This window comes from Dipteris shenzhenensis, chromosome 31, assembly GCF_047967505.1.
Source record: "Dipteris shenzhenensis isolate YYH24624 ecotype China chromosome 31, Dip_SZ_1.0, whole genome shotgun sequence".
NCBI lineage: Eukaryota > Viridiplantae > Streptophyta > Polypodiopsida > Gleicheniales > Dipteridaceae > Dipteris > Dipteris shenzhenensis.
In genome coordinates, this window is record NC_141626.1 from 18,795,014 (window position 1) to 18,819,160 (window position 24,147).

At 41.2% G+C, this 24,147-nt stretch overlaps 1 protein-coding gene across 5 annotated transcripts; it reads left to right on the forward strand.

The window, feature by feature from the left end:
- Positions 1–20,032: 20,032 nt before the first annotated feature.
- On the forward strand, positions 20,033–22,634 carry LOC147881149 (cholesterol 16,22-dihydroxylase CYP90G4-like). 5 transcript variants are annotated; one of them, XM_087370146.1, is made up of 9 exons: positions 20,033–20,407; positions 20,543–20,861; positions 20,975–21,127; positions 21,234–21,494; positions 21,622–21,708; positions 21,821–21,899; positions 21,992–22,098; positions 22,183–22,307; positions 22,438–22,634. In XM_087370146.1, the coding sequence occupies exons 1-9, from the start codon at positions 20,094–20,096 to the stop codon at positions 22,541–22,543; spliced, it is 1,551 nt and encodes a 516-aa protein (XP_087226272.1). In that variant the 5' UTR covers positions 20,033–20,093; the 3' UTR covers positions 22,544–22,634. The 5 variants fall into 5 exon arrangements, with proteins under 5 accessions (XP_087226272.1, XP_087226273.1, XP_087226270.1 ...); XM_087370147.1 differs by having other exon boundaries at positions 20,543–20,642; positions 20,766–20,861; positions 21,992–22,307; XM_087370144.1 differs by having other exon boundaries at positions 21,992–22,307.
- Positions 22,635–24,147: the final 1,513 nt, after the last annotated feature.

Consider the following 24,147-nt stretch of genomic DNA (forward strand, 5'->3'; position numbering starts at 1 on the left):
AGGCCTGTTCTCTTGCATTTCGGCCCATTTTCCTGCTGGTCGGCTCATTTCCCAAGGCGCCTTCCACACGTGTGAACATTCAGGGCTTCTACAGGCATTTCCATCGCGGAAAAACACTTTTTTGGAGCAGCTGCTGCACAGGATACTGTTTTTTGGTGCATTAAATGCCTTGCTACTGCTGTCTGCCTTGCTGCACGGACCTGTCTTGGGACCTGTGCTAGCGTTTTGAAGCCTCAGCTGAGCCAACTTGCTCATTTGATGACCTGCTGCTGCATTTTGGACTGCCTACATCCACTGACTCGAGCTTTGGAGCTTGTTGCTCTCATCCAGGAACCCTCGTGCAGCTCTCTTGCTCTCATTTGCTGGTTTTTCAATTCAGGTTGAGAGCTTTTTACCTCTGGTTGCTGCTGCATTCATTTCGAGTTTTTCTCCTCCTTGTGGGAGCACAACTCTTGCTGTAATTCCATTTTTCCAGCCTCCTTTTGACGTCCTTCATTACCATCTACTGGCCCTTTCACCTCTCCTACAAGGCTGATCATTTGTGCTCGCATTTGGAGCTCTTTCTTTGCTGCATTTTTGGGTCTACATCATTTGCAGGTACCCCTTGTGACAGCTACACATTTGCAGTGATAAGCTTTGAAGCTTGTGCAGAAATTTGCTTTGGTTTTGGGAGAGTGCCCTTCTCTCATTTGCTTTATCAGATTTGTGTCTTTGCCTTGCCTTTTTGGCACTATGGCTAGCAGCAAAGATGATCTTTTTGGGATGCTTGGGGCTGATGACAAGCTTGATGGCACCAATTAGCCCATGTGGTCATACATGATGGGGCACGTTTTGGTTGCCAAGAATCTATGGCACATTGTTTCAGGTTCTGAGGGGAGACCTACACGTAATGCAGCTGCTAGTGCTCCACCTTCTGCCTCACTTCAAGTGATGGGTCTAATGCTTCTTCTAGAGCAGTTGCATCTACTACTACAGGTACTTTGCCTCCTACACAGGAGCAGATTTAGTGGGATGGTCATGATGCCAAAGCACATGCCTTGATTGCTCTTTCAGACAAAAGGGTTATTATCTCTCATATCCGGTCTTGCAAGACAGCTAAGCAAGCATGAGATCAGCATGCATCGTTATATCAGCTGCGGAATGAGGCAAGGGTTGCTTATCTCCGCAAGCAGTTGAAGCTTGAAGATGGTGGTAACATGGATGCCTACCTTACTAACGTGAAGGATTTGAAAGAGCAGTTGGCCAATATTGATGAGATTATGCTTGATTCTCAGCTTGTTTCTAATACCCTTGATGGGTTGCCCAATTCTTATCAAGGCTTTGCTACTACATTGAGATTGGTTGCAGTTAGCGATGCCAACCATTTCTCTTTTGACCAGCTGGTTGCTCTTTCCTTCAAGAGGAGCAAAGTCGTGCAAATCGCAATGCTTCTATGGCTAGTGATCAAGCCTTTGCTACCTAGCATAAACACAAAGGCAAAGAAAAGGTTTCAGCTAGTAAACCCCCTCATTCTCGTGGTGCCTCTTCTTCGGGGCAAGAAACATGGACATGATATCCTTGAATGTAGGAAGAGAATTGCATTTGAAAAGAACTTGGTCTTACAGCATCTGGTTCTCCTAGTGCAGAAGATCGGCATGAGTCAGCTAATTTTGCACAAGACCAGCATTGGGCTTTCTCGGTTACATGTCAGTATAAACTTGATGTTCACGATGCTTGCATGACAGTTTTTGATGTTCATGATGCCTGGTTCTTTGATAGTGGTGCTAGCAAGCACATCAATTCGTACAGGAAGTTATTTAGTTCACTAGAGCATACATCTAAGGGGGGAAGTGTTCCATGTGCCAATAATGCATCATATACCGTGAAAGGTGTTGGGCAAGTTGCTCGTACTTCTGTTTCTGGTGGTCTTGCTACTCTAGAGAATGTGCTTTGTGTTCCAAGCATTCGCAAGAACCCCATTTCTATTTCAACCATAGCTACATGTGGCTATCATGTTCTTTTTGATGGTGTTCGGTGTGTAGTGTATGATGCTACACATGCCTTTATCATGGTCTTGATTGGCACTTTGACTAGCTATAGACTTGATGCTTATGATAGATGTTTGGATGATGCTGTACTTGTAGATACACATGTCTTTGCTCTTGATTCTTCTACCATGGTAGATACTCATTTGTGACACGAGAGGTTTGGACACCTCAACTTTGGGGCTTTGGTGAAGTTATATAAGGATGGTATGGTTGTTGATCTTTCCAAAATGCATATGCCTTCAAAGCATGTTTGTGAACCTTGCTTACTTGGTAAGATGTACCGTTCTGTGTTTCCTAAGGATGGGAGAGTTGGTGCCTCATGCAAGATTTATCTGATTCATAGTGATGTTTGTGGACCCATTTGGGTTGCAGCTCTTGGGGGATTTTATTATTTTGTCACATTTATTGATGACTTCGCCATGTACACTTGGATTTTTGCCTTGAAATCTAGATGTGAAGTTTCTTCATGCTTCAAGCATTTTATTGCCTTGGTTGAGAATGAGAGTGGGTTGCACATTGCTCACCTTAATATAGACAAGGGGGGTGAATATATGTCAAAGGAGTTTGTTGTTTTTTTGGCTTCACGTGGTTTACATATCGATACATGGTACCTTAAACTTCTCAACAGAATCCTGTGGCTGAGCGGAAGAATAGGTCAGTGGTGGAGATGGCCAGGTGCATGTTGAAAGAAAAGCATTTGTTTAACAAGTTGTGGTTGAATGTCGTCATGTGTGCTTATTACATTTTGAACAGATGTCCCACAAAGGCATTGCAAACTATCACACCTTATGAGGCTTGGACGGGTCGTAAGCCTCGCATTTCTTACATGAGGACATTTGGATGCTTGGCCTATGCTCACGTCCTTTCACAGACACGCACCAAGTTTGGATGATAAAGCTATCAAGTGCATTTTTATTGGATATAGCTCAGAGAGCAAGGGTTATAAGCTCTATCAGTCTCGCACGGGCAAGTGTTTTGTCAGTCGGGGTGTTGTGATTGATGAATCTACCACTATGCCTTTGCTGGACTGTAAAAAAAAACTTGTTGATGTCCCATATATCTTTGACAGCTTGTTGCCTTTGTTTTCGTTTGATGCTCATGATGATGTTCCATCTGAGGTTGTACCTCCTCCATCTGTTGGTCATTTGCAGCCACATGTGCAGCCAGATATTCAGCTTGATTTGCCTCTCATTAATTAGGACCATTTGCACAGGGCGCTTGACCAGGAAAGAGGTGAAATCTAGCAGTCCAAAAAGGTCCCTCGTTGGCTCCTTGACACCTTAAAAGACAGCAAACAAGATACTCCTCTGCCACATGTGCAGCTAGATATTCAGCATGATATTCAGCCTGATTTGCCTCTCATTGATTAGGACCATCTGCACAGGGCTCTTGACCAGGAAAGAGCTGAAATCCAGGAGCCCAAAAAGGTCCCCCGTTGGCTTCTTGAAACCTTAAAAGACAGCTAACAAGATACTCCTCTGCCAGCCCGTATTAGAGCAGCTGTTCGGAAAGAGCATGCTAGTTTTGTTACTTATGCCTTGGTTGCTACAGCATGCAATGAAGAGCCATTATGTCATTAAGATGACTTTCAGAATGATTGTTGGTTCAAGGTTATGTAAGTTGAATTGGATTCTATCCATCAGAATAACGCTTGGGAGTTATGTGATTTACCTCTTGACAAGAATGCCATTGAAACTAAGTTGGTTTATAAAATTAAACGGAAAGCTGACTGTTTAGTGGACCGTTACAAAGCCCGTCTTGTTGCTAAGGGCTATGCTCTGCAGCAAGGTATTGATTTTGAGGAGACTTTTGCTCCCACTTCCAGGATCACTACTATTCGAATTGTTATTGCCTTTGCTGCCCACTTTCATTGGGAGGTACATTAGCAAAGTACAAATGACAATGCACAAGTTTTGCTTAAGGTATTGAACTCTTCAACCCTATAACGTTTAGAAGCGTGGTGACCTTGAAATAGGTCTCCATGACTTGCATGCACCTATGTACGTACTATTCAATTGGGTAGTGAATAAGAAAGTACTACTAGCCAATTGAGCATTTCCTCTCTTTTATCTTAAAGGAAAAGTATCCCTCTAAGACCCATCTTATCTTAAAGGAGAAATTTCTCTCTTATCGCAAACAAGAAGTATCCCTCTTAAAATCCATTTTAGTTACTATTTCCCTTTGTTTACAAGGCTACTGATTTTATATCCTCAACTTGAACCAATTTGAATTGTGGTTTGACATAGTGAAAATAAAAGTTTGAGGCTATTTGGGCATCATTATTTAGTCCTTTTCAAGCATCAATTTTGGACTTTTTGGCCACATCTTGGTCATTATGGACAAGGTTTTTGTTCTGCCTTCACACACACACACACACACACACACACACACACACACACACACACACACACAAAATGTCATAGTTTTCAAAAAAATTCAAGCTTATTGGATGTATTTTTGTGCGTCATTTCAAAGTTCATAACATTCAAACATGTTTACAATGTGGGCATATCGTGTTAGAATTGAATGTAATCTTTTCTAGAATATTCAAGTCATCCAAGGCAATGCTAGTGCAATGTGTTTGTAGATTTATGCACAATTTTACTCAATGGGGAAATATTCATTAATATTTGACACCAAAGTACATGAAAGGCATCACTTGAAGCAATCTTATCGACGTATGCAATTCCAACAACATTTGAAATTTTTTTGACAATCCAATGACAATTTTATTAAAGGCAAATTGGCAAATGCAATCAAGGACATATCAATGTCTAGATGAGTGACTCAACAAGAAATAGCAAAGGTAAACCAATCATCAAGATTTATATGCATCATAGAATTTTTAGGCAAGTAGTTAAGAAGAGTTTATGCATCATTGAAGAGATCATTCAATTTTTAAAAGCATTATTCAAAAGGCCTTGCTTTCAACAATAAAATGTAACATCGAAGCTTCTTAATATTTTTCGTATCAAGCAATTATTAGAACAGGAGTTGGGAGATTATCATCATGACTTTCGTAAAAACAAGTATGTGATATTGATAGCAAATTTGATTCATTTCTTCAACAAGTGGGAATCATCACTTAAAGGCCTTGCTTTCAACAAGAAAATGTATAACCAAAGGCTCTTAAGCAATTATATCAAGAGGGGGGATATAATTAACAATTGAACTTTTGTAAAAACCAAGCATGGGATATTGATGGTAGCTTTGATTAATTTCTTCAACAAGCGACAATCATTTAAAGGACTTTTATGATGGTTTGCACAACTTTATAAAATTTTGATTAATTTAGAATAGGCAATTTGGGAAAACCTTTGGCAAATTAATCATGCAAGCATCACATGTGGAAGTAAGCCTTGTACCATAGAAGTAAATCTTGGAAATAGGGGAGGATCACATGATGAAGATTGGAGATTGAGGTAAAAGTATTGATTCAAATTGATGAGAGTGCAAGTACAAGAGGTCTCCTTTTGTAGGCAGGGGCTGCCTTATCTTCCACACACAGATACATAATTGATGATGTCAGTGGAGAGCATCTACCTAGCATCATATATGATGTTGACATGCAATTAACCACCTAACTCACCTACTGCAAAAGTGGCACACCTTCTGAGCCACAAGTCCTTTCAATCAAACAGATGTCCCACTCACATTTGGACTCCGATTTGTAACAAACCCCCCTTTAGAGTGAAGGTGAAGATGTCTAAGAGAACCTTCATCAACCATGGTGATTTGAACTCAAGATTGCAATCATGTGATATGGAAAAAACACTCTACTTTGTCCTCATCATCTTCTGTTAGAAGATTTGTTTGCTCCTTTGCTTGCTATTTGGCCATCTTTTTAAAACATCTATCTTCGGTATGACCAAGTTTGTCACAGAAGCTGCATGTGAATGGGGTATTTAACATAAGAATATTTTATTAGACTCAAGTATATTGTTCCTATGTGCCTCCACATGACTAAAAAAGAAGAGTGTTTTTCATCCTCTGCTTCCTCCTATGAGACAACCCGTGTGGTTTTTAGTCGCTCCTCCAATCCATCCCCAACGCCTGTAGCTCGCTCGGAGGACAATCGTTCGCCTATTGATATGCCCATGACCTAAACATGTTGTTCCTATGTGCCACCCTATGACTAAAACATGATAGAGTAAATCGATGACAAGAAACAACCTCAACGGAGCAAGTACAAAAGATGTTTGAGTAGAAAATGAGACAATCAAAGAACAATGACGTGGTAAATTTCAATTGAAATGAGGCTGAGTTGGCATCGTCAAAGACTTCCTAGATATGACTGACTCCTTCAAGATGTGTGGAGATTCAATTGAGGTTGATAGTAGTAAGGTGAAATTTTGGTGGGGTAGCTCCTCATTATGATGACATCAAAACTCTGCATGGCATGTTCCAACTATAGTGGCGAGCAGTCACAGATCGCATTGATCTCTCATGCATACAATCTCTCCATGACATAATCATAGTGTACCTTAATATGCTTTGTACAAGCATGAAAGATAGGATTCTTTGCAATTGTCAAAGAACTTTCAATGTCAATGAAGATACAAGTAGTAGATCGCTACCCAAATCAACCTATAATTGTTAGTGCCATACACACTCAATGGTAGTTGTGAATGCTGACCTGTATTCACCGTCACAACTAATAGTGGCCACTATAGATAGCTTCTTTCTTAACCTGGAAATGATGAACTACCCAAGAATAAGCAAACATCAAAAGTGGATACTCATGTGTCAAAATAGCCAATCCAATCAGAGTCACCAAAAGCATGCAGCTATGGATCACCCCACTGGGATAGAACAAACCAAGGTGTTGAGTACCCCGCAAATAGTGAAACATTTACTTCACACCCTTCCAATGGTATTCCCTGGGCTATGCATAAATCTACTCAACTATTCCACCCCATACTATATGTATAGTATCATGTTGCATAAAATAAATCAAATAGCCCACAACCTACTAGTATAAAGTCTGCTCAAATGGATCTCGTGAGTCCTCAAGACTACACCTCATGCTTGTCTCCACAAGTATAGTAGTCCTTAAAAGAAAACCTATAGAGAAGCTTCTATATGCACTTTGTCTGCATCATGACTATCTCATATGCTCATTGTGTCCCTAAATAGAAGTGTAATGGGCCTAAAATCGCTCATCTCAAGTGAGGAATGCTAAGGGCTACAATGTCCTACTCGTGGGATCCTGTGGGTAGCATGTCATCAACAGAAATGCAATGTCAACCAAAAATTCATCTCTAGTCTTTTTCCATATAGGGTACTTTCAGTCAGACTATTGCAACAAGAGCCATGTGCAATAAGATCAGTATGTATCTCCTCATACCAAGCTCTAGGTGCTTGCTTAAGGCCATACAAAACTTTCTTTGGCCAACACACCTTATGTTCCTGCCCCTTCTACAGAAAACCATGATGCTGAGATATGTATACCTCTTCATGCAGATCTCTGTGCAGGAAAGGTCTTTGTTCATTCCAACCATGATGAGCTGCCACAGCAATCATGCATATGATGGTAGTCATCCTAAAAGGAAGAGCACATGTCTTCTCAAAGTCAATACCCTTTTGCTGTGCATAACCCTTTGCAACAAGACTTGGCTTGAAAGGGTTATTGAGCCATCAAGTTTTCATTTGATCTTGTAAACCCACTTGGTGCCAAGTGCCTTCTCCCTATAAGACACTTCTTTTAGATACCAAGTATCATTATGCATGATGGATCATATTCACTTTGCATAGTTATCACCCGAATTTTATCCTCCTCTACATTTTCAAAGGAGAGTGGCTCCTCCTCACTGGAACTTGGTCTTCCATTTGTGGGCTTGAGCCTTTTGTACCTGTGTTTTGACCTATTGAAATTGAGCCTATTGGCTTGTCACTACATAACACTTCCTTGTTTATTAAAGATAGTCCTCTTTGGCCTTTTGAGTCAATCTCCAATTTTAAATATATCTCTAAAACCTATTAGCCAATTCCTTAGACTCATCAATGAGTGTGACCTCTCACTCTTCAAGCCATCAGCCTTACTCATAATTGTCCATTCTAGCCTCAACTTCCCTTGTAGCATTTCTATTTGCTCCTTGAAAGTAAGGATGATATTCTCCACTTGACTCATCCTCATCATCATGTCCTTGAGAGGGGTTCCTGTATCTTCCCAAGGGAAGAAATAATTTTGGAGTGAAATCAAAATCTCTATAGGAAGAAGAGTCTCTTGGTCGATATTCGACTGCTGAGATGAGGGCTATTTACGTAGACACTGGGGCCTCCTCATTAGGGAGGAGAGGTCACGTAAATACACATGGAGGTGATGCAAAAGTCCCACTAGATGATCTTCACTAGTTCAACATTATTTGGTTTAGAATTGATGGGGGAAGTGGAGCCTCATAATCATCTAATTTGATGATCTCTACCATCCTAGTGCTCCTCCTGGTGTGGGGTGCTTTGGAATGGCCTGCTCACCCTAGTGCATCTCCTTAGCCTGGCCACCTTCATCTTGAAAGGCTTTCTGGGGAGTTTGGCTATAGTCAGTACCAGCTAAATTTGGAGGAACCTTCCCAACTACTTACAATGGGAGCACGAAGACCTTCCCAAGTGAAGGGAAAGTAGGTGACCAAGTTGCCTTAATCCCCAAGGTACCCATGGAGGACGATGAATCCCCTAACCCGTTAGTAGCAAAGTGCAATGAAATCTTCAGTGAAGATGCATGGCTGCTAGGGCAAGGATATGTCAATCACAAGGCTAAGGATGTTGAAGCAAATACGTTTGCATCCCCAGGGTGTTAGTCCAAAAGGTGCTCAAGGCACAATAGGGGGAGAAAAGTGAATTGGGTGAAGCTCATGATGAACTAGAGTGAAAAAGATTAAGATAAAAAACAACAAGTGGGCCACATAGAGTCTCAACTCTATCTTGTACAAATTAGCAAAGAGATCCCTAGCCAACCACCACCACCGCAGATGATGAATATTCTCAAGGGACTTTGCATTGAATCCTGATCACCCAAAATCAAGCAACTCATGGAGCCACCCAAAAAAACCAAAATGATTAAGCATACATAGCCACAAGAACAAGAAGCCCTAAATGTACAACCCCTCCTAACTTTTCAATGTCTATGACTGGTTCCATGTATTCAATTAAAATGTAATCTAGGATCTTGTGTGATGCTTATCATGATCTCTTTTTCTATAACTTGGAGCATGCATGCGATGAAGATGCCACTCACAAGCTAGAAGGAACCCCTCCAGTGAATTTCCTTAATGCTATTGAGGAAGAGAAAGGTGAGATCGATGATACATCCCATGTGGATGGGGGGCTAATCAAAATTTAACAAAATAGCGGTGTTCAATGCCTACAACCATCCTCTGATCTCATCAAGTAGGTGTGGAAAAGTAGTGAGAGGAGACCCTTTGAGATGGTTCTGGCCCCATTGTGATTTGCTTATGATGACAAAAGATTTTGAAGATAGGGATTCTGGCAAGTTTTGGTAAAAATAAAAAAACTCAGACGACGAGCTTGCTCTTGGTTCTTGACCTAGCTCCAGCTTTGAACATTAATCACCACGATTAATGATTGAATGGCTATTGCTTTTACCCAATCCACATCACAACTTTCTTGTACAAATGAGAGAATGTTACAACGTTTCTCCATAATCTCTAGGTGAATCCATTGTAAGATGTATTTTCAGCTAAGTTAACTTCATTAAGCCGATACCCCATGTTTTCGAACCCAATGTCTTCGAATTGTTGAGGACATGACAAGTATCATTTTATAGATCTTGTGACTCTCTTGATACAAGATCTAGTTTGAAAGATGCTTTCAATGAGTGAAACATTTTCAACACCAACCTAGATCACAATCATCCTCTTTATAGCACTCAATCACATCGTGACATACATATATATGACTTGTTGCCATGAGTGGACAATGTTAGATTATTTATTTCCATGTAAAGGCAAGCAAAATGTTATGACCATTAGGTGAATGTGGGCCATTGTATTTCATTTGATAAATGACTTCATTGGATTCATTTGACCAATGGAATCCATTGGATGCATTCATTGTGTTCTTCACCACCTTGATCTTTTCATATCTTTGTCTTCCTCTTTTTTGCTTGTGAATGTGAAGTCAGTTTGTTGGCCAATATGTCATTTCCTTCAATGCCATCATAGAAATGGATGAGTGATTATACTGTCATTTCCTTCAACATTATAACAAATATAAATGCAATTACATGAGAAGATCTAAGTCCTACGAGTGCAGGATGATAAGAGCATTTTTACTTTTATTCATTAAAGTGCATGCTATTAAATTTTTAATAGATATACATAGTCATAGAAATAGATGTAAGCATGCAAAGGCCTTCCTTTGCCACCCATAATCTTGAAGCTACAAAGGTAGCCTTTGTGGGGCTTAGGGGGATTGAGCCTTTAATGCAAACGATTGGAGCCATACTTAGACTCCTCATGGTGCAACCTAGCTCTCAAAATGGGAAGCTCCACATTTGTTGAATGGAGGCACTTGGTTTAGTTAGCAAGATAAAATACGTTCATTAAAATGAATTTCCAAAAGATAATGTCATGGAATTTGAAGATGAAAACTAAAACTACAATAAGCTCCACATCAATTGATGCTCATGCTCCATTGAATTCTCTAGACTTTGATGCTATTAGCCAATATTATATGGGTGGCATACAAGGCAAAAAAGAAGGCAAAAATCTATCTTATGGAGACACACTCAAGGGTGGACTTTGTGGTTCTCTTTGAAGGGATTTTGTTTTTTAAGAACCAATACAAGAAAGAGGAATGATCATTATTAGATGTATGAGAAATTAATGCTTTTCTCTACTTCTCATGAGCTGCTTTTCTTATAGAAAATGTGCCTACCACAAATTTTTGAAAATATTTTTTGTAGGTGCCTTGCCTACGCACTCAAGGTGGTCACTCACAAGAGTTCAACATGACTTATTTAGTTTCGTTTTTTCTCACATTTTCACTTACATAAGGGTGCCGTAAGAAGGATTTGGGAAGTAGGAAAAGGGTGCATTTTATTAATGAAAAAATCACGAATAAAGGTTTTACAAATAGGATCTAAATGCATGCAACATATCTGGTTTATATATAGTGATGTCCTTGATCGCAACAACAAGCACTATATAATATGCTTATGATGCCCCCAACCCCAAGCACTATATAATGTGCATGATTTAATCAACAACCTTGTCTTCCTTGTTGAAAACTATTTATAATATGCCTTGTGTATGTTTATGATGCCCCCAACCCCAAGCACTATATAATGTGCATGATTTAATCAACAACCTTGTGTTCCTTGTTGAAAACTATTTATAATATGCCTTGTGTTTTCTTTGCCAATTGATGCTTCCTTGATGGTTTTTAATCTCTCTTTAGAAACATGTGAACTACTTTTACTACCAATATGTATGTTTCTCTTGATACACAATGTAAGCTAGGAATGAATTACGTCTTCCTCCTTTGCCCATGAAGATTATAAAAAGGGTTCAAATTTCTATGGCTATTGACAAATATTTTGTTGGGAACATGCATTTTTCATGTTATTGCCACCATAATCTCTCTCCATCAAAGGCATCATGGATATTACTCGATCCTTTTGGTTTCATTGGGTAGTTGTGTGACAGAGCCATCAAGATGTAAATCACACCAATCATGCACATATAAAGTTTTATTCCTTATCCTCCTACTCTTGTGTCTACCCATCTTCAAGTTTTTTCCTATTGACAGTAGGGATGAGATAACAGTGTACATTTGTACAAAACTTTTTGGCTATTGAGAGTAGAGATGAGATCATAGTTTACATTTGTATAAAACTTGAGATATCATGATATTCTTCTCTCTCTCCCTTGTTCTCAACATAGTATCAAAGCCAATGATCCTCATGTAGTCGGATATGGTCATGGTGTTTGCTCTATTCTTGCATACTCAAGGAATGTTGTAGCATTTGCATGCCACTAGATATTTCATTGCCTTGTTCAGCCTTTGTTGTTGAGGTTTCACAATGTTAAATGCTCTCCATCTCTATAGGGCTTAAGGAATGTCAAGATGTAAAGGCCTATGTTGCTTTGTGCTTTTTAGCCCCATAGCTAGTGTAACAAGTCATGAATCTTTTCATGAGAGGAAGAGTACTTTAGGTTAGTGCTCCAGCTTCTTCCCATAGCTCAAAATTGTGCAATGACACAGTATGGTATTAGCTTCAAAAGATTGAAACCATCAAAGATTCACAAGATCTACTTCCAACATAGTTTGTTAAAGCATTTATGTCCCATTGTATTTCCTATTTTCAATGACCTTCTTTTCCATAGATCCATCTTATAGTCAATTTCTACTTTAAAGCTTGTTTTGGATGATAGCATCCACAGCCGTGGTTATAGAGTTTTATGTTCATGCTTATTCTATTGTTGTTTCCTTGAGCATAGTTCTCAAAGCAACATTTGATTGTTGGATATTTCTAATAAAACTTTATCCAGGTTCTACTTTATGGCTTTTATATTTCTTCATGCAGTTTTTGGAGGTCAATATTCCTAGAATCTACTTTTGAGTTTTAGTATGAATTATGAAGTTCTTTTCAGTTGACGGTCTTCTTTGATCTTTAGCATCGGACATCCTTTATTTGTGTCCTATTCCTCTATACCCTACAAGAATTATTTTCAAAATTTGCATTGTTTTTAGGTTAGTCTTTCATATTTCTATTGATTTGGTGCATATCTTGATGTTCCCTTGCTATCTATGCAAGGATTCTCTTTCCATCACAAAATGTGAGTTCCCTTTGTCTATTTTTTTCATCACATCTCTTCTTAGATGTGATTATCTCTTACAAGATTTCATTTGTCAAAGCATAACTATTCTAGTAAATCAAGATAATGTCATTGATCTCAAAGTTCCAATCATTGAATGCTCATTGAAGTAGATATGGAGTGGCTAAAGATGTTCTCTCTCTAGATTTTCCACTCCAATGTAAGATTTGCAATGCCAATATATGTTCAAAGCCAACATGACTCTAATACAAAAGTAATATTTGGAACTTCATTTTAGATTTTGGCATGACTTTATCTATACTGCATTGTGGCATTAGCCTGACTTCTTGCATAACACAACTACTTCTCATATAGTTCTATCAAAGACTTCAAAGTCCAACATAAGGCTAGCCATTCATACACATCATCAAGTATTGAATTTGAAGCATATAATCAAGGATTAACCTTGGTACACATCATAAGTGTTGACCTCAATGCACATCATTAAGGATTTAACTTGATACACATCATCAAGGATTCATGGAGGCGCTGTTTGGCAAGAAGACCACCCAAGAATACTTGCTCAGCAACCACTCCAAACCTCCTCTAAACCCTTGCTATAAATGTTTTCTTGCAAGCAAAGCCTTCTAATATTTTGGTTGCTATGACGACAGGGTGGTTAATGCATGCAAAAGATGGAACACTCATGGGCACACCTATCTATGGAGCGCTTCCTTCATGAGGTGAAACACCTCATCGAGCACAATAATGTGCAAACCTAAGCTGGCCCGGTGTATTTCGTCTTGCTCCCATTCTAAGTGCCACAAATGGCCGGAGAGATAGAGGAAAACCCCATGAAGATGTCAAAGGTGGGAAAGCACCATTCAAAGTGCAAGCTAGAGAAGAAGACCAAAAGCACAAGAAGGACCTATGAGTCATGGATGAGGGGGATAGTAGCCCTACTGAGACCCTTGGCTCCAAAGCATTTGTAGGTGATGACTTTGAGCTGATCACTTCATTTACACTTACCTTAGGTCTCAAAATGGTGACCTTCTTTGAGACACCTACGCCAGATTCCTTGATGAGATCGGCTCTCTTGGAGCTCTCTTGGCACTCCTTCCCCTTGTCTCCACTACCTCGGCTCCTCCCCTTGTCTCTACTACCTTGGCTCCTCCCTTGCAGCCAAACCTTCCTCTGCCTACCTCTTCAATAGTTCTGATGATATCACCCTCCTCACTGTCTATTCTGCCTCCTCGGTTGGCTACCATTGTCACAACTAATGCAGGGGTGATCCCCAAGCTCAGCGAACCCATCAAGGTAATGTTCAAAAGGAAGGCTCAACAAGGCCTTACCCATTGAGACATCCACCACCACTACCAACAAGCGCTTGGGGATGAACATAGATCAGAAGGTGCAGTCAAAGATTGCCATTATTGTGCCTCCCACTCATTTGGCCACACCGGTGGAATTTCCCCATCTTCCTCCACCAAGCAACATTGAGGTGGCCCACCACTATGCCCAGTACATCATAGAATACCTAGCAATTGACTAGATGGAGAGATTGCACTAGGAGCTTGCACAAGCCAATAGCAACCTGCAATAGTAGGAGTAAGAACTAGCACATCTGTGATAGGAGTTCAGGACAAGGGCCCCTGAGCTGTCATAGGAGAAGGAACACTTTAGTCATACGTAGTGCTCAACATGCCATGGAGTAGCATGTTCAAATGCTGGAGATCCTTTGCTAAGAACCTACAGATACAATAGCCCAAGCCCTTCTCTAGGATATGTAGATCTGCACTGCCTAGAGCTAGTCTGAAAGCATAACCCCCATGGATGACAACGTACTATCACGCAGTTGCAAGTGCTCATCTCACAAGATGAGTAGGCCAAATGGTGGAGACAACACATTAAGCGCCTAGAGCTCATCCTAGCATGCGATTGTAACAAATAGATGGCCGTCCTTAGTAATAAAGATGAGCGAGAGCCAAATGTAGATGTGGCCTATGCTTTCGTTCTCCAATAAGGACAACTATGCATCATCAAATTAGTTGTCCAATCTTCAGTATAAGGCCAAGAGATGATGCTTATGCCAGATGCTAGTAGCTAGAAGTAGTCCGTGCTGTCCCTTGAAAAGAACCCCCCCCCTCATGATAGAGCCTCCACACATAGATGGCCTCCTCCTCCTTGTTGGATTGGCTAAAGAAGTAGAGTCCCCTTGACTCGGGCACCTGTAGGATCACATTCTTGCCTTGCAATGCAACCAGGATGATGCCAAGGACCACCTTAGAGTAGCCAAGCTAAATTTTGAGTTTAAGTCCAAGAGCTAGGTGGAGTAAAAGTACAAGTTTAGGTAGTAGATCAAGACACTTGAGAAGAGCGTGAGCACTCTACAAGAAAAGAGCATAGATGCGGAGCCAAGGGAATTGGGATCCCTTTAAAGACGTCCTTGCCCATGAGTCACCCCCGATCTGGCCAATAAAGAAAGCTCCTCCCCCTCCACTATAGAAGCGAGTGCAATAGCTTCCTCCCTCCAAGATGATTTTGCACAACAAGTGTAGGAGGAGCACAATAGAATGGCAGCGATGGTCTACATACTGTGGACAAACAATAATGACCTCCTGCTCAAGAAGCAACAGCTCCAACAGAACCTCTCGGTAGCAATTGTTCGTATTCAACCAGCATATTGTTAATCATGCCTACATGGGCATCCAATGCCTTGCTTAGTTGGGGGCACAGACACAGATTTTGGAACCCCCCTGATATCTGGTGCTCTCTAGGTTCTTCCAAATTTAGGTGAGCAATCGGACCGCTCTTCCTTGACAAAATATGAAGAGGGGAGAGGAGAAGAGTGGAGATGAGGAGAGAGGGCACAGCTAGAGAGCACACGACAAATGAGTAACTGTACACTAGATTTAGTTGAAAAAATAGAATATATATAAACCCATTTAGGGTTAGGGTTAGGGGATCTAACCCTTTCCTTTATAGCACTCTATAAGGTTAGTACTATGCACATATGATCATGTGATGGTGCTATGCACACATGATCACATGATGTTGAGCGTGAACTCTCAACACCTTCCCTCAAGATCAACATGATGAAGTAGGCCTTCCCTCAAGATGATGATTCTTGGGAATCTAAGGACTGAGCATTACATTCCATCACACCCCTTTAATGGGAATGTCCTTCCTCTGCGTCAAACCAAGAGCTAGTCGGTGTTTCTCGAATAGCTCTTTACCGAGTGGTTTGGTAAAGATTTCTGCAACATTTTCTTTGCTATCACAATATTGATGAAGTGCTCTCTGACATCAATGTGCTTTGTCCTGGAGTGATATACTAGATTTTTGGCCAATGCTTGAGCCGATTGATTATCACAGTATATTGTTGTTGGCTTTAACTCATCAAAGTAATCTGTTTCTGACAATAGTCTTCTGAGCCATATAGCCTCACATGCACCTGTAGTGAGTGCTCTATATTCTACTTCAGTCGAAGACAAAGAAACAGTTGGTTGTTTGTTTGACAACCATGATATAGCAGCTTGACCAAGGAAAAATGCATATCCTTGTGTCGATATCCTGGTCTCATGATCTCTGGCATAGTCACTGTCACAGTATCCATGTAACCGTGGATGACTTCCTCTATATTCTATCCCAAATTGTCTTGTACCTCTGATGTATCTCAAGACTCTTTTGGCTACATTCCAGTGACTATTTTGGATTTGCCATAAACTGTGCTAGTGAGCTTACTGCATAACAAATATCTGGCTATGTGATTGTCAGATATATAAGAGATCCGATGAGCTGCCTATGGTATCTGTCATTGACTGTAGGCTTTTTTGAATCTTTAGTAAGTTTCAAACTTTGTTCCATGGGAGTGGCTGCAATCTTGCAATGTGCCATATGAAACTTCTTCAGAAGACTGTCAACATACTTGAGCTGACTCATGAATGTGCTATCTGAATCTCTCCAGAACTCAATTCCAAGACAATAGTGCATAAGTCCAAAATTTTTCATGTCGAACTCTACAGATAAGTCTTGTTTCAGTTTTCTGATGAAGCTATCCTTGCTTCCTGTAACAATCAGATCATCTACGTACAAAAGTGTAATAGTAATGTCTTCCCCTTGGAGGATTACCAAAAAGCGAGCAGCCCCAAATAAGGAGCAAGATTAAATAGGATTCAAGTGAGTGAGAACCTCATCTAGCATCTTATTCCTCTCAATATCATTGGAACAATTGATGTGATCATAAGCAAATTAAACATATTCCAACAATGAAGGCATGCCTGAAACTTGAGCACAATTAACTTCTCTTTCATCCCCATACTATCACATTTGAGTCATTGTGGAGAGGTAGATGTAAGAAAACAATACGTTTGTGCTCAACAGATAACAGGATCTCGTACGTAAGAGAGAAAATAGATAGTATGGAGAATCAAAAATTTGATTACTGTAAAACCGATACAATAGATGGCGCTGCCTCCCAGCCGTGCGCTCCTGTGAAAGAAGCTTCCATGGTGAGCTAGAAACAGTAGAAGATGAAGGCTAGATGCTAAGGAATCAGGGTTGCTATAGCCAGTGATAAAATGGGCTTCACGGGCTTGCTCTTATATAGCCACCACAAGTAGTCGGTTAGACCCAATTGGGTGACCAACCCAGTCCGCCCAAAATGGCCGACTAAGGGTCGGTCCCAAAATAGGCCACCGACCACAAGATAGAATCGGTGCGCAAAATAGAGCAACTATCCTACGGTCTCCGTTCGGCCCAGAGCCATTCGGGATCATCTGAGGCTCCAAACGGGCCCCGCAACCCGAGAGTGGGCTACCTGGGAAATGCTCCATCTACCCTCAGTGCGGTCAGTCATGGGATGCCTTCCCGCACTTGCATGTAGCCTAGTTGACGGTGTGCCAACTCTATCTGAAGCCGTCCAGCCATCAGGCCACACATGGCCCCCATCTGGTGTCCAAACTAGGACCTACTGGATAACCAAGCTACTCAAATGCTTTCTCCTCATATGGGGGGCTTACAAGTAGAGTTAGCTGGTTCCCGCGTAGTTACATGAGAGTGGAGCATTGATATCTAACACCCCCCCTCAATGTCCACCCGCAAGTGAACTTACTTTTTCGGCCCAATGCCAAGTCGATGAAGATGCCTCTCCAGCAAGTCTCTTCCAAGAGCCTTCGTTAAGATGTCTGCAGCATTATTTGTAGTCGAACAGTACACCAAGTCGACCTCTCCATCCATGATGAGCTCACGTACAAAGTGATATTGAATCTCTGTGTGTTTTGTGCGAGCGTGGAACACAGGGTTCTTTGCAATCGCCATGAAACTCTGATTGTCACATGATAACTGCGTAGGCTTTCTCAATTTAGTCCCCTCTTAACTACTACTAACCTAAGTACCACCTAATTTCCCCTAAAATTTCTCAATTTACCCCACTCTAGTACCTTTTTTAATTTTCCCGATTTTTCCTATTTTCTCCTAGTTTTCCCTAGTTCTGTAAGAAAATAATACGACGTCTATGCTCAACACATAACATGATCTCGTACGCAAGAGAGAAAACAAGATAGTATGGAGAATCAAAAATTTGATTACTGTAGAACTAATACAATAGATGGCACTGCCTCCCAACCGTGCGCTCCTATGAAAGAAGCTTCAATGGCGTGCTGGAAACAGTAGAAAACGGAGGCTAGATGCTAAGGAATCAGGGTTGCTATAGCTAGTGATGAAATGGGCTTCACGGGCTTGCTCTTATATAGCCACCAGGCTGAGCCCTTGAGTAGGTCATTAAGATGTACTCTCAAGGTCATGGTTGTCACATTCACCTCCATCTTTTTACGTATAGCATAAATGAGCCTTAAGTAGGTCATTAAGATGTACTCTCAACTTTCAATAAATAACTAGCTATGGTTTAGGCTCATATAGCTCTTGGGGTCTTCCATGAGCATTTGATCCCTAGAGTTAGCATCTACAGCCTCTAGTTGCCACCATCATTTGAGATAGATGCCTCCTAGTGAGACATGCTTTGCTAGCACTCCATGTGATTATCACATGAAGGACTTGAGATGATGAGGAACCATAGGGAGGGTGAATATCATAAAGAGTGGGATGTATCATGGCCTAGGAATGTAGTGTGGTTTTAGATGTTGATTGTATTTAATGCATACATATAAAGACCCCAATATGTGTCACAATATATGTTGAGTTATGTGTCATAGTACATTAAATTAAGCTAAGCTACGGCATTTAATCCGAGCCATCACACTCCAACTCATATGGAAAATAAGGAATCAAGTTGTTTTTCATAGGGTCCACATCTCTTCTGAATTTTAATTCTGAGTTTGAAGGGAAGTTTTAGATCTAGTTTCATTTTTCGCTACAAAGGATGATACTCTAGCAATGGCTACTAAGAGGCTCATTTCACAAGGGATCTCCAAGGGGTGAATGCACGCACCGAGGTGTTGAATGCGCCTCCCCTTCAGTTCACGCATGCTAAAATCTTGTGATGGCGGTGGAGGTTTGAGCACTTGAAAGTGGTCGATTCAATTGGGCACCGGGGTGCTCCATCCATGCTCAACCAATCACCTTGGGCTGTTGCATCCACTGAGCGCCAGCCAAATGTCGAAAACGCAGCTCGTGTGCCTAAACGTTAGGTGCCTGTGGTGTTGAAACTAGAGTCTCACTTCCCCGTCGAGGAGGCTCTAAGCCAAGCCATGTGAACAAGTTTCAAGCTTTTTAAGCTGTCCTTTTCTTTTTCGTATCTTTCCTTTAATTTAATTTGCTTCTTTTTTTCCGCTGAATAAAAACGTGCCACAATACGTAGAGCTGCCACATGTTTGCGAAACAGGAATCGATCTTCGCTCAGAGCTTTTTTGTTTTTTTTTCCATTGAAAGAGAACTTCATCTTATCCTAATACAGGAAGTGATCTACTAGAGATGGAATTCCTTACGGAGGACACAATTCAACGTGCTTGCACGTCCTCGCCCTCTGAATAAAAAATTCAACGTGCTTACATGTTGGATTTCGTTTTCAATTACCATCATCATTGACAACACAACCTGTGTGCATATTGTCAAGCACGTCCTCGCCGTCTAATAAAAAATTCAACGTGCTTACATGTTGGATTTCGTTTTCAATTACCATCATCATTGACAACACAACCTGTGTGCATATTGTATGTGTAATTCCTTTAAATCCATCTCGTCACCTGTAGGAAACATCCATCACGTAAACTGGCTCCGCCTGTATCGATTCTGTGCAGAGTGTGATCACGGGCTGCTAGTGTACGAGTGCATGGAGAATGGATCACCGGATGGATCCTTGTTCGATCAATCTTCCGATCATCTAACCTTAGATTGGAATTCAAGCAGTGTTATGGATAGCATTCTTGCAGTCGTCTCTCTTCTTCTTCCTCTCGTCCTCCTGTATCCATTTGTTCACGTTGTATTCAAGCACGTCCTCGCCCTCTGCCGGCAGAATCATGATTCTTCCTCCATCCAGCTGCCTCCTGGGAGCTTCGGGCTCCCTATCATTGGTGAATCTCTCCAGTTCCTCTTCGCTTGCCCTACCGGCACCCCAATCCCTTACTTCTGCAACCGCCTCCTATGGTACGTATATGCCGCGGAACGAGCTGCAACTGTTGTGCTAATTTATTTGGGTGCCCACGGATCTGATTAAACACCCATATGGAATATCCCTGTGGAGTAGGTATTTGCTAACCATTCCCTTTTGATATGGTTCAGTTACGGGAAGGTGTTCAAGACTCACCTTCTTGGAACGCCTACAGTGGTATCCATGGATCCAGAGCTCAACATAAAGCTGCTGCAAAGTGAGGGAACTCTCGTACGTTCCAGTTATCCTTGGGTTTTCAGACAAATAATCGGCTCGGTTCTTAGGCTGGAGGGCACCGTGCACAAAAGGATACGCAACCTTGTATCTTCATTTCTGAGTCCTGCAAACCTACAGACACACTTTCTGGACGACCTTCAAGATCATGCGCTTTGGATTTTGCAGTCGTGGACAGGACGAAGCACGGTGGACGCGCAAGTCGAGGCCAGAAAGGTTTGACACTCGAAGATTTTTTATCAATTGGAACTTGGAAGTGGAAGCAGCTCAATTTCTGTATGATTGCTATTGAATCTTGATAACGGTGTTTTGTATAACAATGCGAGCAGTTTGCTTTCACCTTCATTGCTAAAAAGACCACAGGCTTGGATCCGGAAGATCCTATTACTCGGGACCTACTGAAAGATATGGAGATTATTGTAAAGGGATTATCATCGATTCCCATCAACCTTCCTGGAACAACATATGGGGCAGCTATAAAGGTAAACTCGTATTAATGCTCCGTGCTACTTGACTTGTGCTACTTGACTTTTACTGCACTAGCTAAAGCTAAAACCATAATTGATCGATTCTTTATACGTTTCCAAGGCTCGCAAGAGACTATCCACCACCGTTCAAAAGGTTATTACGTCGACAAAGTTTAAGGAGGCCGCCCTGAACGGAGGTCCAACAAATTATGCCGCCTTACTCTTAAAAGACGTACAAGAAATGGGAGAGAACGGTCAGGAAATCCAAGTTGCAGATCATGTGTTCGGCCTACTCTTTTCTGGCTACATGGTCCTCTCACTGCTCTTAACCAGCCTCTTCAAGCTTCTCTCCAAAAATCCAGGAGTTTATGAGGAGCTCCGTGTGAGCAGCCTCTTTCCCTTGAAGTTATAAGAGCTGCTTTTTCTTCGTCTTCTCTCTTCTTCATGCCTAAACTACGATACTTGTCATGGTTTGATATATACTTTTGAAGGTTTGTTGGTGTTCGTAGGAGGAGCATCTTGAAATCCGGAAGACCAAGAACCAAAATGAGAAGGTGACATGGGCTGAGTACAAAGGAATGCGCTTCACACAAAATGTAGAATTTCCTTTGACCTCGTGCTGGCTTACTTTCTACTTATGGTTGAAAACAATCATTACAATCGCGATTCTCACTATGACGCTGATCAACCGTCGATGTTTGGTTCTAGGTGATAAATGAAACGTTGAGACTCACGAATATAGTGCATAATGTACATCGAGAATCGCTTCAACCCATAAATTACAAAGGTATCTATTAGCTCAGACACCAAATTGATTACCCGGTTTTACATATCAAAAGTATGTGGGTATTGCTACTAAGTGAGCTCCTCTGACAGCAGGCATCACAGTTCCGGAAGGATGGCGGATGCTTCTGAACATCTCCAGCATACACCTTGATGCTAAAGTATTTCCACAACCTCTCAAATTTGACCCTTGGCGTTGGCAGGTGATACTTCTTCATTCACACCATATTCATTTGAATTACGGACGTGCTGTACTGGTTCACGACACTGAACATCCTTTCTCCCAGGACGATGCTAGCTGCAATTGGGCCGCCTTCAGACCTTTCGGTGGAGGATCTAGACTTTGCCTCGGCTCCACGCTTGCAAGAATGGAAGCTTCAATCTTCCTCCACTACCTTGTCACACTTTACAGGTTCGCTGTCATTCTCTGCTCGTAAAAATCAGCTCGCCTTGTGGGAGGTTGAATTGTTAGATTCAAATTGTGCTTCAATTGCAAAGCTTGTAAACATAGTTAACGAGTAATTTGTTATGTCATTACCTAGTTGGGAGCTCGTAACCGATAATGGAGAGCTTGATCGAATGTCTGGGCTCGTTCCCCCGACCTTCCGTAAAGGCCTACCAATACGACTTCAAGCTCTTTCTAAATAATCTAAGGTTCAAAAATCGTTGTGCACAGGTTCATGTTCTTGTTATACTTTGCAGCTGTGTAAAAATATATTTTCCATATTTATTAGCATTGCCTAGAAGCATTATTACCTATTCACCTCTCTACCAAATTCAATTGATTAATTAGTTTTGGTGGAGGATTACCAATTAAAAGCGAGCAGCGGAAAGCCAGCAGACCCAAAAAAGCGAGCGACAAGGAGTGAGCAAGACCCTTCCAACTTAAATATCTAATTTTACAAAACCATAACTTCAACATGCAAATCTCAAAAGAGATAGAGAGAATCGCTTAATGTTTCCAAACTTAGATAAAGTAGTGAATACATATGCACTCCATACTTGATGGAAATACTAAACCCATCCACCCTCCAACACACTACTATGCAATACAAAGAAGAGCCAAAAAGGATCTAAAACTCATGCGACTTTCCATCCACATGAGAAAAGAATCACCGCATGACATTTTATGGCAAACCAAAACTGCGCTGTTCATTGACATAGAGCAGAAGAACCACAATTTTACAAAATCACAACTTCAATATGCAAATCTCAAAAGAGATAGAGAATAAAGTAGTGAATACATATGCACTCCATACTTATGGAAATATTGAACCCATCCACCCTCCAACACACTACTATGCAATACAAAGAAGAGTCAAAAGGGATCCATAACTGATGCAACTTTCCATCTAGGAGATGAAAGGATCACCGAATGATATTTTATGGCAAACCAAAACCATGCTGCTCTTTGACATAGAGCCCAAAACCACGTGCTCTTTGACATAGAGCAGAACATATTCATCTATTTGAGAATATTTCCATCTACTCTGCAACGTTTCTTCCAGCACTCCAGGCCTATAAAAGTTCCACTTTTGTGAGAGCAACTTGATGCATGAATTGATGGACTGTTGCACTCAATCCAAGAACAGAAATGAATCCAAAGTATTATGTGCTTACAAGGCATGTATGCACCCTCCTTCCCATCATGTTGTGTAAAGTCAAGACATGTGCAGTGCGGAAACTTTAATAGAGTGACAGAGTAGGTGAGGCCTTTAGATACTAAACCTATAGCTCATATATGAAGCACATGCACCTCATTAGGTATTACGATATCCTCCTTCATAACATTAGCACTCTCCTTCGTTGCCTTCTCTATCCTCTCTTTGAATTCCTTACTCAATTTTGATCTCCATCTCATAATTTTTTCATCACGACGGGGAGGTCGTGCATGACTAATTGCACTACGTTGTCGAACTTCAGTATCCTCGAAAACATCATCTAGGATAAACCCTGCTTTGACCAAATGACCTCTCTCCTCCGTAGTTAGAGAGGTGTCCCATGCAATCTTCCACACTCCTGGACACACCTTGAATAGAACGATCCACACTCCATGTGTGGGTAATAGTGGTATTGCAAAACTAGATGAATCAGTCCGTGATCCCTTTTGGATGTTGTCGTCTGCCCTTAAAGCAAGGAGTAGGAACCCTTTGTGTAGCCCCTCTACAAAGTGGATTAATCAATGCTCCACACCTCCCATGTGCACCTGCTAAGTACCCAAAGCATGTGACTACACTCTGCGGTTTAGTTCT